The sequence below is a fragment of the Puntigrus tetrazona genome, chromosome 5 (genome assembly GCF_018831695.1).
Source record: "Puntigrus tetrazona isolate hp1 chromosome 5, ASM1883169v1, whole genome shotgun sequence".
NCBI lineage: Eukaryota > Metazoa > Chordata > Actinopteri > Cypriniformes > Cyprinidae > Puntigrus > Puntigrus tetrazona.
Window position 1 is genome coordinate 14,240,215 of NC_056703.1, and position 17,083 is coordinate 14,257,297.

At 41.0% G+C, this 17,083-nt stretch overlaps 1 protein-coding gene across 1 annotated transcript in view; it reads right to left on the reverse strand.

The window, feature by feature from the left end:
• Window positions 1-124: 124 nt before the first annotated feature.
• LOC122344799 (neuronal tyrosine-phosphorylated phosphoinositide-3-kinase adapter 1) overlaps window positions 125-17,083 on the reverse strand; it is a 33,799-nt gene continuing 16,840 nt past the window's right edge. The window contains exons 2-7 of the mRNA XM_043238372.1: window positions 16,938-17,083; window positions 11,470-11,867; window positions 8,916-10,655; window positions 8,598-8,819; window positions 7,237-7,340; window positions 125-3,373 (exon numbers count right to left, since the gene is read on the reverse strand). The exon at window positions 16,938-17,083 is cut by the window's right edge and continues 101 nt beyond it. Of these exons, the coding sequence (XP_043094307.1) occupies window positions 2,990-3,373; window positions 7,237-7,340; window positions 8,598-8,819; window positions 8,916-10,655; window positions 11,470-11,867; window positions 16,938-17,083 (2,994 nt within the window). The 3' untranslated portion in view covers window positions 125-2,989. The remainder of the gene's footprint in view (window positions 3,374-7,236; window positions 7,341-8,597; window positions 8,820-8,915; window positions 10,656-11,469; window positions 11,868-16,937) is intronic.

A 17,083-nucleotide genomic window follows, 5' to 3' on the forward strand; every position in this document is an offset into this window, starting at 1 on the left:
GTATGTTAAGGAGGTCTGCAGGAAAAGCAGAAATTAAATCCACATACAATGAAACGTTTTCTTTCGCTCCCTCCCTCTCACTCTCTCACACACACAAACACACATACTGTTATTCGCACATGTATTTTAGGTTCATCATATAAAATTTATTTCATGACGATATCAATGCAAATATAGCACTACAGTGATTTCCAAGGTACACCGTATCTTACCATACCAATATATTATGGCACTCATAATATGGCCACCGTTTATGTAGACACGCAAAAGCCGACATTTCTGTAAACTAGTTTACCCAATAATACTTAAGTTACCCTTTTCATCTTAATAAATTGCCACTAGATGATTATTTAGTATATCTGAAGTACAAACTGGGCACAATTTATATAGACTGGGACGCAGCCCAACCTTGAACTGAATGATTAAGGGAATCCATCAAGAACTCCCAGCATGCATTGCACCAGCCCTCCTCTACTGTGGTCCTCCGTACTGTTTGATAAAGACTTTGTATTTCAAATGGTGGTGCAGTGAAACCCTGGTGTCGTGGTGACAACACGTCAAACCCTCGGCAACATCACTGCAACGTTGCCATCACATTTACAGTAGTGTTGCCAGGGTGAGAACTGTACAGGTTGGTGGTGCTAACTATTCGGAAAAAAACAACAACAACTTTTAAATACAGCCACAACAACAACTGAGAAACATTCAATTGCCAACGGTTACAAAAGATTCCACTCCTCAAAACTCCATCGCATGATTTCAAAATAAAAAAAGTCTCAAAAAGCACTCAAAAGAATGAAGAAGAAAAATAAAACAACAGCAGTGAGGGATATGTAAGCAATAGTAGAAATTCAATATAGCAGCAAAAGTACTTCAAAAATATCCAACTGATATTCCCGGTGTGGAGCGTGTTGGTGAGGGTATGAATGTGATTAGACTTAAGTTGCTTAAAGGGACTTGCATGACACTAGCCGGAAAAACATTGGTTGGTTGGTTGGTGTGTGTGTGTGTGTGTGTGTGTGTGTCTGAGACTGTGCCTTTAATAGAGAGGGCTCGCCTTTCAGCGGTCCATCCAGTACAGTGTAGACAGGTAGCCACAGATAAAACTACTAAATTTTCTTTATAAAACAATTAAACACCTTGTACTTTTATACATTATATGCTACAATATATTTATTGATTACAAGTATGAAAGTGGAAATAATTGCTACATAATCAATACAGTTGTACATGTTTATTTTACAGATTTCAACAAGTGTTTTTTTCTTCTCGTTTAATCTCGATGTCACGTGGTTCGCTTTCTTTTGCGCTGGAAAAAATTCCAGCAATCGGTCTGAGGAGCGCCGCCGCGTGTTCATTTTCCAGCAGGGCGCCGCGAGTGTATATGCTTGTGTGCATGAGCGCTGGACAATGTGAAGAGGTGGAATTTGCTCCAAAATTGATTTTTCTTTACGGGACAGGGTAACCGCACTGTAGTTTGATAAGAGCTGCTCACCATATGTTATTATATCTTAATAACCTGCATTGCAACCCCAACCGATTGACACTTGAGACTACGCTGCCAAAAAGACTGAAAAATACAGTTAGACCGTAGCTCCGGATATGCTCAGATACAGATAGAATGTAAACAGATGTGTAAAATACGGTGGTCCGACAGTTTACAGGTGAACACAATGGCACCTCGTGTTAATGCAGCCTGTGCATTGGTCCTCAGTCTATTTCCTATTTTGTAATGAAGCTCATCCTGTGAACGTACTATTTTCATCAAGCGAATAATGCAGGATGGATCTGTCCTTTTTTCACCGTCACGATTTTGTATTGGAGTGGGCTAATGATCAGTCTCTTGCTTTAACAAATATTGCTACGAAAGTCACGTAACTTCTGATGAACAGCTTTTCTTCTACTCCTCAAATACGCAGACACACGTCACCACACTCTCCAAATTGGCACTCAATCAATAGGCAGTAATTAGACTTCAAATGAATCGCCTCTACAAAGTACGACAGAACCACACAGCCCTTCATCACCGTTTCTTGTGTCTAAACGTGTAAGACTTTTTTTTATGTATACATGTCAAATTTTGTGTTTTATTGATTCGTTCCCCTGTACTCCTAAGCATTTTGTTGTTTGTATGTCTGGATTTCCTCTCATCACTGTTTCTGCTTCCAACCTCACACATCTCCAATGCAAAGATACATCTTACAACGTTCACCGTGACACCACACACACACACACACACACACACACACACACACACACACACACACACACACACACACACACACACACACACACACACACTTTCACACTCCTGGAATGTAAAAAAACATCAGTCTAGTGGGTGCCCAGGAAACAGCAGCATAACTGGTCAGTAACTGGTAAATCTGGTCAGTAAAAACACAAAAGCCCAAAGTCACAGACAGTTTATGATATGAAGAAAAGCTCCACTATGATCTTTCAGCGTCTCTTCATTCTTTACACATCATTTCTTCATTCCTTGGAGGAAAAATCATGTCTATTCTCCTCATTAATGGTTTATGTTCAGTGTGAATGTTACGGTGCTCCAAAGATTTCCAGTGTGTTTCAAAAAGGTTGTAAACTCAGCAGCACAGGTTGTATTTGCAGCAGGTCAGAGAGTTCAGACTCAAGCGTCTCTCTAGTGTGTGTGTGTGTGTGCGTGTTTGTGTGTTTTTCATCTGCTGCAACTATATGGCACATAAACACCATGTGGAACACATTTTCTCCTGCTTCTACAGAGAGGTTTATTCTAAATCATGCTATTCTCTTAGCAAAAAATGCTCTCGCTTTGTCTTTCCAGTCTTATTCGAATCTCTTCACTCAAAGGCCACTTCTTTCATTTCCCCTAAAATTCCCATTTTGTCTTTTCACTCGCAATGGAGAAAAAAAGAAGAAAAGATCTGTACTCCGTACGTCTCTCTCAGTCATGTCTTTCTTACTCCTTAGCCTCTGTTTGCTCTCTGTGCCTGGGTCAGATGGCCGTGTCCCACACCACAGCCTGTGGCCTCTGGCAGGGTGGTGTTCCAGTCTTGCGGGGCTCCGGCGTTTTTCTCCAGCTGGGTAAAATAGGCATACTGTCCTGCTTACATAAGCTCTTATCCGGCCGGCGATGAGCCTTAATCTCCTTACACAGGCAGCGCTTTCTCTCAATCACCTCCAGGAGCTTGCCGTCCCGCTGGGCCGGGGCTGTGGAGGTGCCGGCTGTGCCCGTGCTGTGGGTAGCCTGGGCCTGCGCAGCGAGCTGAGCCAGCTGCTGGAACTGGAGCTGGACCTGCTGCTGGTGCTGGTACTGCTGCTGCCGGCTAAGAGACGGACTGCAGGGAGCCTGTGCCTGAACCTGCGAGAGAGCGTGAAACTGCACACAGAGACACAGAGAGACAAACTGAGTTTGCATAGTTCAGAGCAGATGAAATACATAGTTATGTGATTGTTTGCATTTTGGACAAGGCATAAGGGTTTGGCTGGCTAGCATGGTGCAGTTAGCCTCTGCTGGTAGATGTAGTAACTACACCATCTGGCTGCAAAAGTGAGATATGCATTGAAGGTGATCAGCGCTATTTTATCATTATTTAAAAACCATTACAGCATTTATTAATACTTTTTAATTCGTTTTTATTTTGACTTTTTAATTTAATTAGTATTTTTTTTTTTAAATGTTGTTATTTTTATTTGATTTATTATTTTATTTGAAATACTTCTAATTGTTTTTAGGTTTTTGTCTTTTTTTTCAACTAAAACTTTTTCAATTCATTTGGTTGCCAAGGCAACATTTGATTTTAAAATGGTTTACTATTTAATATAAACATTTAATATCATAATATTACATTTCTCATCTATAAATCTCACCATTTCCATTCTTATTTTCCATTTTATATTATATTTAAAGGGACCCCTCCCCAACCACGCCGCCGCCCTTCAAAAACCACAGTGAAAGTTAGCTTGTTGTTCTGCTGCATAGTGCATTTTTTTGCCAATATATGCCAAGGTTCCAGGATTAAAAAAGGATGCCAGCAGTACTTCATTTGGGCAAATACTCCTGGCATCCCATCCAACATAAAAATAAAATTAAATCAATAAGGACAGTCCAAGAAAGTTCTGCTCAGAACAGCCACTCTTTAATTAAGTCCTTCCCAAAATGAACTTTTGCCACACCTGTCAAAGATGGATGAATTAAGAGAAGAACAACTATAGTATTATTTTGGTATTAAATGTAATTACAGAAAATTGTAATTCACAAAATCATATTTAGTATAGTATTACACATATGTGGAGTTCCTAGAGCAAAAAAAATGTATAACAGTAATTGATTTTAAAATTGTAATTCTTAAAAACCACTCATGCCAGACTATAGTTCTCAAAAAAAAACAAAAAAAAAACTTAAACCTACAAAGAAGTTCCCAGACAATTTGTAATCGACATTTTCCACTTGGATTGTTTTTTTGGGGCTCTGGGTGTGTGCTCTATGTTATATCAAAGAACGCCACCAGATAGCGGCATAGCGCCAACTCCCAGCATCCTTCCCATCCCCCTGCTCTGAGAGAGAAGGTCATATCAGCTCACAGAGTCAATCTCTGTGCTATACACACACACACACACAGACTGCGTCAGCATGTGAACTTTTGCCAAGAGACAACAGCACACCAGGGGAAAAGAACAGAGGCTTCTGTACAGCAGCTAACATCCAACAAGATTGAAAATGAAAGATTATTTCTTACATGTGCTGCCAGTTTCACTCCAGTCTGTCTATAATAAAACCCACACACCACCAGAGCTATAGAAAGTGGAACATCCTTGTCTGTTGACACGCAAAAAGCGAGCCGCTTCACGTTTAATGCGAATCTCTCTGGATTCTCCTTGTTACTTTTCTCACATTCAACATACTAAACTCCCAAAATGGCTGTCTGACAAACTGCTGACAGAAACAGCCAAACGGAAGAATCAAAGCCTGTCACTGGTCGACACGGAGAGACACCGGCAGCGCCACTAGGTTTGAGTATGATCATTCACGTAGACGGTTTGTCTGCCTGCCACAGTCTGACAAAAAACACTCCTTACTGCTGCACCTGTTTTCTCCACCCATGTGCTGCATCTGTCCCCTCTCTTTTCTATTCTATGCTGCATTTTTCTCCCTTTCTCTCTCTCCATCTGTCTTTCCCTCTGCTGCATTTCTGTGCCTCCCTCCCGCTCTGTATTCATCCCCCTTTTTCTCTGCACTCATTGACCCTGCAGCGGAGTGCAGTGCAGCTACAGACGTGTTTGGGTGGGGATGCTGGTGACTCAATGGGCTCTGCGATTTACCTAATGACTGTCTGGAACAGCAGCCACAGGGGCACCAAACGAAACCAAATTAGTTACAGATCACCTGCCGTAACTGTCAAGCTTGGTGTCAATTACACTTACACATGTTAAGCAGTTGAACTGAATTTAATTAATTACTGCAGTATCTACCCCGACTGAGGCTGAACAAACCTGTGAGGTTTCTAATCATTTCTTGAATACTTTGTATGCGATAAGCACAATACTCGAATGCAATCTTGTCTGGGGTTTTCTCAGTGTCAGGGTGGTGGCGCACGAGGTGAATTAAAGGTCATTGCAACAGAATCCACAATACTATAACCAGGGCTAGTCTACACTTGTTTCTAATTTTTTTTGAGAGAACCCACTGTGGAATTCTGTGAAATGGAGATAAATATGAAAAAACCTCCTGTATGTTACACTGTTGCACCATCACAATGTGTCGAATTGAGATTTAATGCATTAAATCCATGCATTAGGTACCTTGTGCCCTCTTAATCTGGAATCATGACCATTAACATCTCCTCCCCTCATAACGACACCTATTCTCTGATGACGTCTGCACAAGCACAAGCGTGGGACAATAACTTAAACCCCTCTGGCAACCTGTCACTAACAGGGGACTCACAGCAACTGGCAAACGACAGCAATCCGATTTCTGAGGGACAAAATGAAGCCTGTCCTAAATTATTCACAGTTTGGATAACTCTTTACTCTTCATTTACTCATCCTCATGTCATTCCAAGCCTGTATGACTTTCTTTGATCAAAAAAGAGATACTGAAAAAATGCCCCAGTGTTTAAACAAAGCTAGGATAAAGGGCTCATAGGATGCCATTTCAAAGATCATTATTCTGTGTATTTGGTGTAACAGAATATGCTGACATACCAAAAAACAGATTATTTATTAAATACTGTACATTATTGTAGTTTCTCCGTGCCCCTCCTCTCTCAAAGATCAAAGATTTTACAAAGATTCTCATTTCTACTAGAACAGTCTGCTCTGATTGGCCAGCTGACCCAGTGCATTGAGACTGGCCAAATAACACAAGCTCGTGTCAGAAATGTAACACCTTTTCTATAATCGCGAGCTTCAGCTTTCAAAATAAATGTAAAGACAGTAAATGTCCTTAGTAGTTTTACCATCAGTTCAAGCCCGAAAGGGGAACACAGTTGCTTCACAGACACAGTGATGATGCTCGTATCTATTTGCAGTACACAATTCGTGATTGACTCCACTGTGATGTGTTTCTATCTCAAGTACATACACACACACACAAGCACACACACCAGGATACTGCAAAAAATTGGCATTTGAACACTAAACAGCAAATACATACCTAAATTATTAGCAAAAAATATTATAATAATTTAAATAAATGCCAGATTGTCAGAGCAAAGTGCTTTTGCTTTCACTCAGAAACACACAGCGTCTTCCTGACATGACTTCATCAACACTGCTGCGGTTACTGAAACCACGCCTTCTTTCTTTGAGTGAACATTTAGGCAGCATTATGCAAATATTTAAACATAGTGACATAGGCATGTGGAGGCGTGTTTTAACGAGTCGTTTTTGCCTGATCTGGATCAGCCTTCTCTTTTAGATAGAATAATTATTTTGTGGGAGACTGTGCTTTGTAATTCTGCAGACCTCATACAAAAAGCTACATAACACACTAAAGAAAAAGAAAAATAGAAATCGCATCCTATGACCCGTTTAAATCATTCTTCAAAATACATTGTTCCACAGAAAACGGGCTGCAGGTCCAAATTAATTTCATAAGCTCAAATCTTGATGTGATTCACAGTTTTACTGTTTTTAAACAGGGCTGAGGAAACAATAACACTGCAGGTGTATAATAACTCTCTGAGTGTGTCTTTATGTGAATTTAATGACAGCTTTAGTAGTGGTGGCATGTGTTACCTGGTTGAGTGCTTCTCTGGCCGGCAGACTGCTCTGCCTTTGAACGTCACCACCCACTTGTCTCACTCCTGATGTGGAGGAAGACCTACCAAGGCGACCCAACTCTATGAAAGATCACATACACACAACCAAGTTATTGTTTTGAAAAATAAATCTCAGGACATCAAATTTCTAATCTAAAATAATGATTGAAATAACATGTTGCATGTTCCTATTACTATCCTGCAGAACAAAAAGCAGAAGTAATACTGTTTATTAAAACGTATATTACAGCAAATACAACTAAGGAGGATATCACAAAAAATAATTGTGCCTGCTAATAGCATTGTTAATTTAAAGGAATTATTGAAATAGGGTAGTAGAGCAAACACAGACAAAAATATAAGTGCAAGTGATGTTTGCATGGTGCAGTTTCTTATGGTTGTGGAGGATGGGATGCAGCACACTATAATATTTGACCTGTATGCCGTGACTGCACGGCATCAGGCCACTTCTGCAACCCAACCACCTAAATCTTTAAAATGCAGAAAGGGGACTCAGTTGAAAGTTCCATCAGGATTTACAACACTTTTCACCTTCATTTGATGGATTATTGTTGCCATGATGAATAAAAGCAGCACCTAAACTGTTTCTACAGATATTAATGAAATTCAGCCTGCTTTTCACCCTACTTTCCACTAATAGCACAACATTAATTGTGCAAGGCAAATACCGCTGACGTCTGTGAATACGTTGCATTCTATAATGAGCCTCATTTGCATTCAAAGCAGGTGTGTTTGCATTGTAAAAAATGACATTGACTTTATTTAAATGTGCATTGCACAATGTAATGCATATAGTGCTTAGTTAAGTTGGACTGTGGGTGGTATGTGGATAAAAGGCATGATGTGTGCTGAAATACAGCAGTTAAAGTAGCTCAAATGTTGAGTAAAATCACTCCTAAAAGTATCAAGGCATAAAATTATATGGCTCTAAAATGTCCAGAAATGCATGGTCATATCTCTGACAGGTACTGCAGCTACTTAGCTAGGATAACATACGTTCTAGCTAATATTGTTTGTTGCTTAATTCTGTTACATGGTCTTTGTGTTTTCTTTTCATCATGGTTTTAGTAGGTTCAGTCCATCTTCCCCCATATTTTCCCTGTTATATACATTATGGATATCTGATCATTCAGTTATAAGATGTGATACTTTCCAAACAAATCAATACGCACTGATCCCATCAACATCAACTTACAGCTCATAAATTGTTCAAAATGTTTTTTCTCTAAACGAAACACATTTGATCTATATCCAGAGTTTTAACTACTGAGGTCATGGCAGAAAGCCTGTGCTAATGTCATTTAAATTGGATCTCACCTCCATTGCGGCATGCTGGGAAAGTTTGGCAGGGTAAGGGCAGTCCTGCTCGTATCAGTCCTCTCAACCCTGGTGGTCCGTCCGCTCCAGCCAAGCTCTCGCTGTGTCTCGCTGTTGACCGCACAGGTATTCCAGAGTGTCCACCACCCCGCATGACTAGGTCATCCCTCTCTCTCCTTAATAGAGCATCTGCACTACCATTCCATGCACTTCCATCCTCCTCTATAGAGCATTAGAGAGAAAAACACCATTAAACATCTATGATAGTACCACAAAAAGAAAATTCCCTCCACAATCATCCCTACAACCATTACTTACTCTCAGTGTCTCGGCTCCCATGACTGAATGATAATTTTCGGTGCATGGGCCAGTATGCCTGGTCTTCGGTGAGCCCTAAGGCAGCTGCACTCTCCCAGGGAATGAACCCGGCTTTGGCCTGCAACGCATGGGCTGCAGATCCAGTTTTAGTGTGGTCCGTGTGCAGGGATGGCAACTGTGAGCCCCCGCGTAGGCTATCATAGGCTGGTGGGCGTCGGAAGCCAACTGAGGGGTAGGTCCAGAGCAGGGGGCTGTCGGAGGGGGGGGGTTTGTAAGCAGGAAGGCCATGTGACAAGTGTGGGGTGTGCGACCGGTGCATGTGAGAGCGAGACGGAGGGCGGTGAGCGGACGAAGAAGAGGTGGAAGGTGGTGTACCTGCCGTGGAAGATGATGGTTGACTTGGGGTTGGCGTGGTGCTCGTGCCGGTTTGAGACGTGTGTGTGTACGTGCTTGAGGCAGGGGCATCTGAATGATTGGATGATGGCGTACTAAGGTCTCTCTCGCGATCGCGATCGCGATCCCGATCACGATCACGATCACGATCACGATCACGATCCCTCTCTCGGTCTCTTTCCCTTTCAGATTTCTCAGACTTCAGCAGAAAGCTGACAGACTTGCCCTCTTTGGGCTGTGTTTGCGTCTGAGTAGAGGACTGTCCTGAGCCCTTGCTTGATGACGACGTCTCTTTCTCAGGCTTGCGGTAATGATGATAGTGGGAAGGCCTGTGGTGAGGGTGATGGTGGTGATGGTGGTGGGAATATGGAGAGGAGGACTTTGAAGATGGAGGAAGTGGAGTGGAATGACTACGGGCTCTGAGTCCTGGTGCTGGCCCCAGCTGTCCTTCCCTTCTCTCCTTCTCTCGTTCCTTCTCAACTCCAGAGGACTCTTTGGAAGTGCTGGTGGAGCTCGTGCTGGAGGAGGTGCTAGTAGATGCTGGCAGACTGGAGGCTGACTGCACACTGATTTTGGCCGAACTGGTCTTGTGTTGAGCCCCCACCCCACTTGAGGCAGCAGCCGGCTGGGGAAATGCCAGGAGAGGAGGCTTGTGCTGGAGCAAGTTGGGGAAGGGTGCCGGGATCTTGCTGGAGCTAGGCTCATGTTCAGATTTGGACCCTGGCAGCAGAAAGGGTGTGGGAGCACGGGGAGGGTGTGGTGAGGAGGAGAGGACTTGAGGAACGGGAGTGGAGGATGCTGAAGAGCAGGATGAAGGCAGAGGAGAAGAGTGAGAGATGGACACCGCTGCTTTAGGCTTGGATGAGGAACAGGCCGGAGAGGAGGATGAAGGGCGTGGGAGAGAGGAGGAGGTGGAGGTAGAGGATGAGATAATGGAAGAGTGGTACGCTTTAGAGGACTTCATACGCTCGTGTTTGAGTGGTAAGCGTCGATGGGCTTCTCGTGCCGCATCGTCTGGTAGGGGGTACTTCATCTCTTCGTAAATGGCCTCTCCTTGGTCCGAGTCGGAATCAGGTGTGGTGGCAGAGGGCGTGAGTGGGTGAGGAGTAGGAGCACTGTGAGTCTCTCGGGTAAAGACCTGGCCTACCATTTCAATGTAAACTGGCTCATCGTCTCCCCCCTCACCCCGTGAAGAGGGTTCAGAGCTCTGGAAGGGAAGCGGTGTGGTCGGTGGCGGGACCCGAGGTGGTGGGGGGTCAAAGGAGAGCTGTGTGCTTGGACTCCGCTTGGGCTTCAAGGGAGGTACCTTCCGTCCTGCCATTTCACCTGAATCTGACTTCTTCATTGCTGTTTAACAAATAGAAGCAGAAGTGGTGAAAAAAAAGAGTAACACAAAGGCAAAAAGAGGAAGATTTAAAGAGGCCACATGTCAGATATGTACAGCTTTCGTTTTTTACTATTTACTTTATTAAAGATTTACCAAATATAAACTATGTTGCTTTTTGCTACTAGGGTAAACAACACAAATCCCATAATATGTGATTTTTTTCCTTTTTTCCCCAAATGTATTAAAATAATGCTGAAGCACAAAATAAGTGGGTTTCATAAATTTCATATTATGAATAATAAAATCTGCAAAATAGCATTCATTAAGTATAGTAATCATCCTTCAGAATAAAGGCCACAATTACACTAGACACGGAATAATTATTTGATTTAAATCAGTTACATGATAATTCAGTTATAATATATATGAAATGCTAAGAAATATACTGTCAAAAAACAATGGATGCTTTAAAAAAGTCATGAATCATAGTCATGAATCATAAGTACTTGCATATGCTTAAGAACAAGAGGTTGGAATTTGAGTTCAGGATCCTTGGTAACAAATAATTTAGTTAGACACATTTAGTATCAAGTGAACATCACATTGTTGAAACTTTGCCTAACTTTTATTGTGTTTCATGTTCTATTAGTGGTACCATCTTATTTTTTTAGCCATAACTTTTACCCATAACTGAACTTAGAAACAAGTAAACTTAGTTAGATTAGTCATGTTACATGTGAGTCAGATGATTCCATATCTTATTCATATCCCTTTTTAACATACGACTGATGTACAACTGAACTGTGTGTGTCACGAAGACTTCCGCTCACTTACCATTCCGCTTATCTGGGTGTTTTGGTGGGTGACTGGGAGGCGGAGGTGGCGGAGTGTCAGGTGGTGCGTGAACCCCCCGAGAAGAATGCTCTTGCTGAGGTGTGGAGCTGAGACGAGTATTGGGATGACGTTTAGGCTTGGCTGGGGGACAACGGGAGGGATTTGACTGGTTTTGGGGGTCTGAGTCTGGATAATATCCATTCTCCATCTCCTCTCCCTCACCGGTGCCCACAGCATGGCAGGACTGAGAGCGCGGGGCCATGGCAGCCGCACAAGAGTGAGGCGAAAGGTCCTGGGATGCTGGCATCGTCATAAATCCCATTCGGAAATGCCGCCGAAATGACGCCAGATCTCGAACCTTCCCAACCGTCGCAGAGGAGGCATCTTTATAATTGGAGCTATGGGAGATGGGAACATCAGAGAATGAGAGATGGAATCAGAAATTATTAGTATTATTTCTCTATAGAGAGATTCTTTATCAGATTAGAATAATAAATTTGTTTCTCTTTGTGCTGTAGGCCTCCCACCTCTCTCCTCTTTTCTCTCTTCTCATTTCTACTGATAAAGGCTCTATTAATAGCTCACAGTCAATTTCATTTTTGTCTCTACAGCCCCCGTTGTACACTCTCCTCTGCTCATTTCCGGAGTTTAAACTCCCTCCTACCACTGCACAGTCACACAGACCAATACCTACACACATAAAACACACACATCTCTCAGTTGTAACTAGGACTTCCTATCTACATCTATTGCTTTCATATTGAATTATACAATTTTTGTCCAAACTAAACTCTAAACCAAACAGAGAAATTTTCATTACAACTTTGTTATTTAATATGTTTATTAAGCTGCTTTGTTATGGTTCCCACAATGTAGGTAATTTCAGGTTTGACTATCCTTGTGGAGACATTTGGTTCTCACAATCTAAGCAAAACCAGACCACACAAACAGAAACACACACACAAGTTCAGGATGAATGATGAGAGAGGAAGCGGTTCATGCCAGCCTGCGAGAGACCCAACAGCCTCCTTCACCCTCCCATCCTTCTCTTCTCCTCTGTTGTCCTCAGCTCCCCTTCTTTCTTACGCTTTCTTTGTTTCTTTTTAATCTTCAATTAATGTTATTAATATTATTTCGCATATATATATATACATAACTGGACCTTCTGAAGATACAACAGACCTCTCTGGTGACGTATGCTGAACTTTTTCAATCATTTAGTCTTCTTAAACCCATCCCTGCAAGCTCATTTTTATCTGCCTTATTTGCTTGAGTGTTATGATCACATCTCTACATCCCACCAACAACCAGTGGATAGTTATTTTTGTTTGTTTGTTTGTTTTTTTGATAATCTGTTACACCGAGATATATATCAAAATACTGAAGAAACATCTGTGGTTACATTCATTTTTTTATGGATTTTACAGATGGTTGATACAAAAATTGTTTGACCTATTCCTTTTATAAATTGCAAACATTAATCAGCTGATCTTTTGCTCTCTTGCTTTCTTTCTTTCCCAACACAAAAAAGACATTGTCCACAGGCCATGTTTCTCCCTTCATCTCTCTCTCTGCATCTTTCTTATTCTCCTGAATCAACTAGCATGCACTCCCCGTTTCCAAGGCAACTAGCCTGTCATTTGTTTATTGTTTGCTGATTTTTTTTTCCTCTAAACACACAAACTCAGAGCACACACTGGCATATGTGTGTGTATGCGTGCACACACACACACACACACACACACACTAAGCTAATTCAGGTGTGGCTAAGCAGCATATTGTGGGTGGTAAATAGTGGGCTGCCACCAGTACAAACTCTCTCTCTCACACACACACACACACACACACACACACACACACACACACACACACACACACACACACACACACACACACACACACACACACACACACACACACACACACACACACACACACACACACACACACACACACACACACACACACACACACACACAATTAAAAGGAAATGAATCACTGGTGCTGTTTTCTGGTGACAGGGTGAGTTAGGAAAATATTTAGAGATACAGATGTTTTTCCAGTTAAACAAACCACTATAATGATACTGATATTGCTCTTTTTATAGCTCATGTGACTTAATGGAGCTCTCAGTGATGGAAAATATCAAGTGTTTCCTAGATGTACTTCTGATATTTCTTGGAAGGAATAAAAATAGACAGAAAAGAGAATGTAATCCAGTATGGTAACAATAGAGAGCAATATAAATAATGTGGATAGACACAAATGCTTCAAATACCAAATTACCAGATGAGATCATTCTGGCAACAACAAAAAAAGAAACAGCATTGTTGGAAAGCAAGATATGTAATCAAACTAATTTCATTGCTGTCTATGAGAAACAATTATTGCTATTAATGATATCTTATATTTTACTTCCTCTGAGCATAACTGTCATATTAGCAATTCATGAACTTTTTTCCTGTCAACTTTTAAGATGTGTAAACATTGTCTAGAGACCCCTGTGTCCCCCTCCTCTGACCTTTGTGAAGGTTGATGTGCATGAGGTCCAGATGGACGAAACTCATCAATACACTGCTCAGTAGTGTGTGTGAGCCTCTGTTGTCAGGCAGAAGGCAGAGAAGATGCTGAGCTAGTTAAGTTTGGCACACACTAACAGAAAAGAACAGCACCACAGGATATGATGCACAGGCAGGGCACACAGCATATGAGCTGGCCATGGAGAGCTCACAGTACAGCTGCCATCCAGGTAAAGATCTGATGAGTCTGAACATATCATCATAAAATCCATCAAGGACATGCAGGTTTAGCTGCACAAACTGTAGTAAAATATTCAGAATGAACTACTGGACTGAATTAGTTTGGCTTATTGTTTGATGCTTACTTTAGTTTTCTACACCAGATCAATTAACTACATACGTGTCAGGGATCTCTTTTTAATGCATATATAATATATATATTCTGCCTTGTTTGCCTTGCCTTGAGAGTTATGATCTCTAAATCCAACCAACAACCAATGGATGGTATTTTTTTTATTTTCTTTTTTTTTGATAATCTGTAACACTGAGCTATACATAAAAACACAGAAGAAACATCTGTGGAACTGTTTTGTCTATTTTTTTTACAGATGGTTGATACAAAAATTGGTTGACCTATTCCTTTTATAAATTGCAAACATTAATCAGCTGATCTTTTGCTCTCTTTCTTGCTTTCTTCCCCGACACAAAAAAAGACATTGTCCACAGGCCGTGTTTCTCCCTTCATCCCTCTTTCTGCATCTTTCTTATTCTCCTGCATGTTATTAAAAAAAAAAGTTTGAAAAAATATCTGCGCCTGAAAGCAAAATGAGAGGGAACAGACTGTGAGTCATAGCTTAAGATTTCAGGTTGTTCGGTTTCATTTGACACAATGCTTCACATGGCAGAATGAAAGCTAAAATGTACAGGGAACTGAAGCAATTCATGTCTGCTCTATTTCTGTTGTTTCGCTTTAGGCTGCACAACATGTGGCTCTTACATGGTTTTATCTGAGTCTCGAATTTAAAGGCACATTATTGTGCAGAATCAGTCAGTTTGCTAACATGCTAAGCGACTCACTCGATTCATTCATTCATTTGTTGCAAGATGTACAAGATGTAGGGAAAGAGAAACGGGAAACAGGGAGAGATGGATAAATGAATGAGAATCATCTGCATTCAGCAGCGGAGAGGAGGTGGATGGAGGCATTGAGTGGGAGGACGAGAGAGGAAGTGGACAGATCCTCCAGACAGAGTGCGAGCATGCGTGGGTGACCTCTTGTGTATCTGTCTGTGAAGGGGAAAGAAAGAGGTGGAAGGAGCCGCGATAACTGCTTAAAGATATTGCGCATGTATAAAAGCAAGTTTGATGTGACATCACATGTATGTCTGCATGTGTGAGCAGTTTGTACAAAGGTGGCTAAAAGCAGCATGTCTGTTTGAGCTCAGGATGTGTTCAGGGTTCTGCGTGTGTCATGAATGTAGAACACAGAGCGGATGAAAAGCGCTTTGATGTCCATTTGAACAGGTGTCAGAGACAATCATCTAAATGCATTCTACTCTTCATCCAGAAACACTGAGAAAGAGAGAGAGAGAGCGTGTGTAACGCAAAGAGGCATAAAGGTTGCAATCAATCCAGTCCAGCTGAGAGGAACTGTAGAAGGAAACAAAGCTCTTTAAAAAAAAAAACACACACACAGCGGAAAGATGTAAACAAAGCATTGCAGAATATGGTAATATACAGACTTGCATATAAGTTGACTTAAAAAGAAAAAGAAATGTGCATTTGGTACAAGAAATTAAAGCGAAACGTGATGCTACAGACGTGTGTGTCACCTAGATATATAGGAATAGACATTTGTTCATAGACATTTCATTCATTTATTAATCCTGCTTTTTCTTTTTGTAATGTTAATGTTATAATGTTAAGCAGAGACAGAAAATATACACTTTTTTTTAGGATGCACGATATTAATACCATATCAGTTAAATATAAGAGATTTCAAGTTATCGGTATCGGCCGATAATTGTATATTTGGCTTCCTTTAATTTTAACATTTTATTAACATCTATTGCTAACTTAAACTTACCTTTACAGTTTACATTACAAACACTAATAATTTAATAGTTCAATAAAATCTTGATTGAATCTCAAAAACAATGTTAATTTTTTTTTTTATATACATACGCAATTTTTGATGCCTACATTCACTTGTAGCATTTACACCAAGGCTTTTTTACTGCTTTATTCCGACAACTAGTATAGAAAGACATTTGTTGTTATCAGCATTTGTTGGTTGCTGGCTACAAAATGAAAGTGTTTTTTTTGTAATGACAATCAAATTATACAGATATTGTAATTATTATAAAAAAGAATAAGAAGAAGATGAAGAAGAATAAAAACTTCTCTATGATTAAAGTAAATTAATTAAAAATAAGAACCTGAATAAATGGATATGGATAATTGCATTTAGTTGTAAGATAATTAGACAAAGAAATCTGTTTTCAAAGGCTCCAGCTGTTTTTGCCTAAAATTCATGTCTACTGATCTACTGGGACACCAGAGGGGCAGATTGTGTTGAAATATATCTCTCTCACTCTCTCCAATCTTTCTGTGTCTCAGACGAAAAGAAGATTGGTATACTTTGCATAAAATATGAAAGACAAATGTCTCTATCCCAGAGTTAAGACTACTCTTAATCTTGTCATATTCATCCATCTCGCTCTTTCTCTCTTCTCCTTTATAATCTTATTCATTCTACTTTTCTCCTTCAGTTTCACCTTTTTCTCACCTTTCTTACAGAGTTAGGATTTTACTAATCTTCCCCTTGCTCCCTTCTTTCCTTTACTTTTCATTTAAGCTCTGGAAGGCATCTCCGTAACCCCTTCTATCCTTCTCACAAATTCCTTCAGTCTCCTACAGCAAGTTCACATATTTCCTTCTTTATTTTACCTTTTCTTGCTCTCCTGATCTCTGTGTCTCCAGTCCAGTCGACTTTTGCGGTACAAAAGGTTCATGTCGCCACGGGGATGCTCCTCCTCACAGCCAATAACAGCACAGTGCAGCCACTGGCCCCGCCTCTCTATGTCACGCAGGAA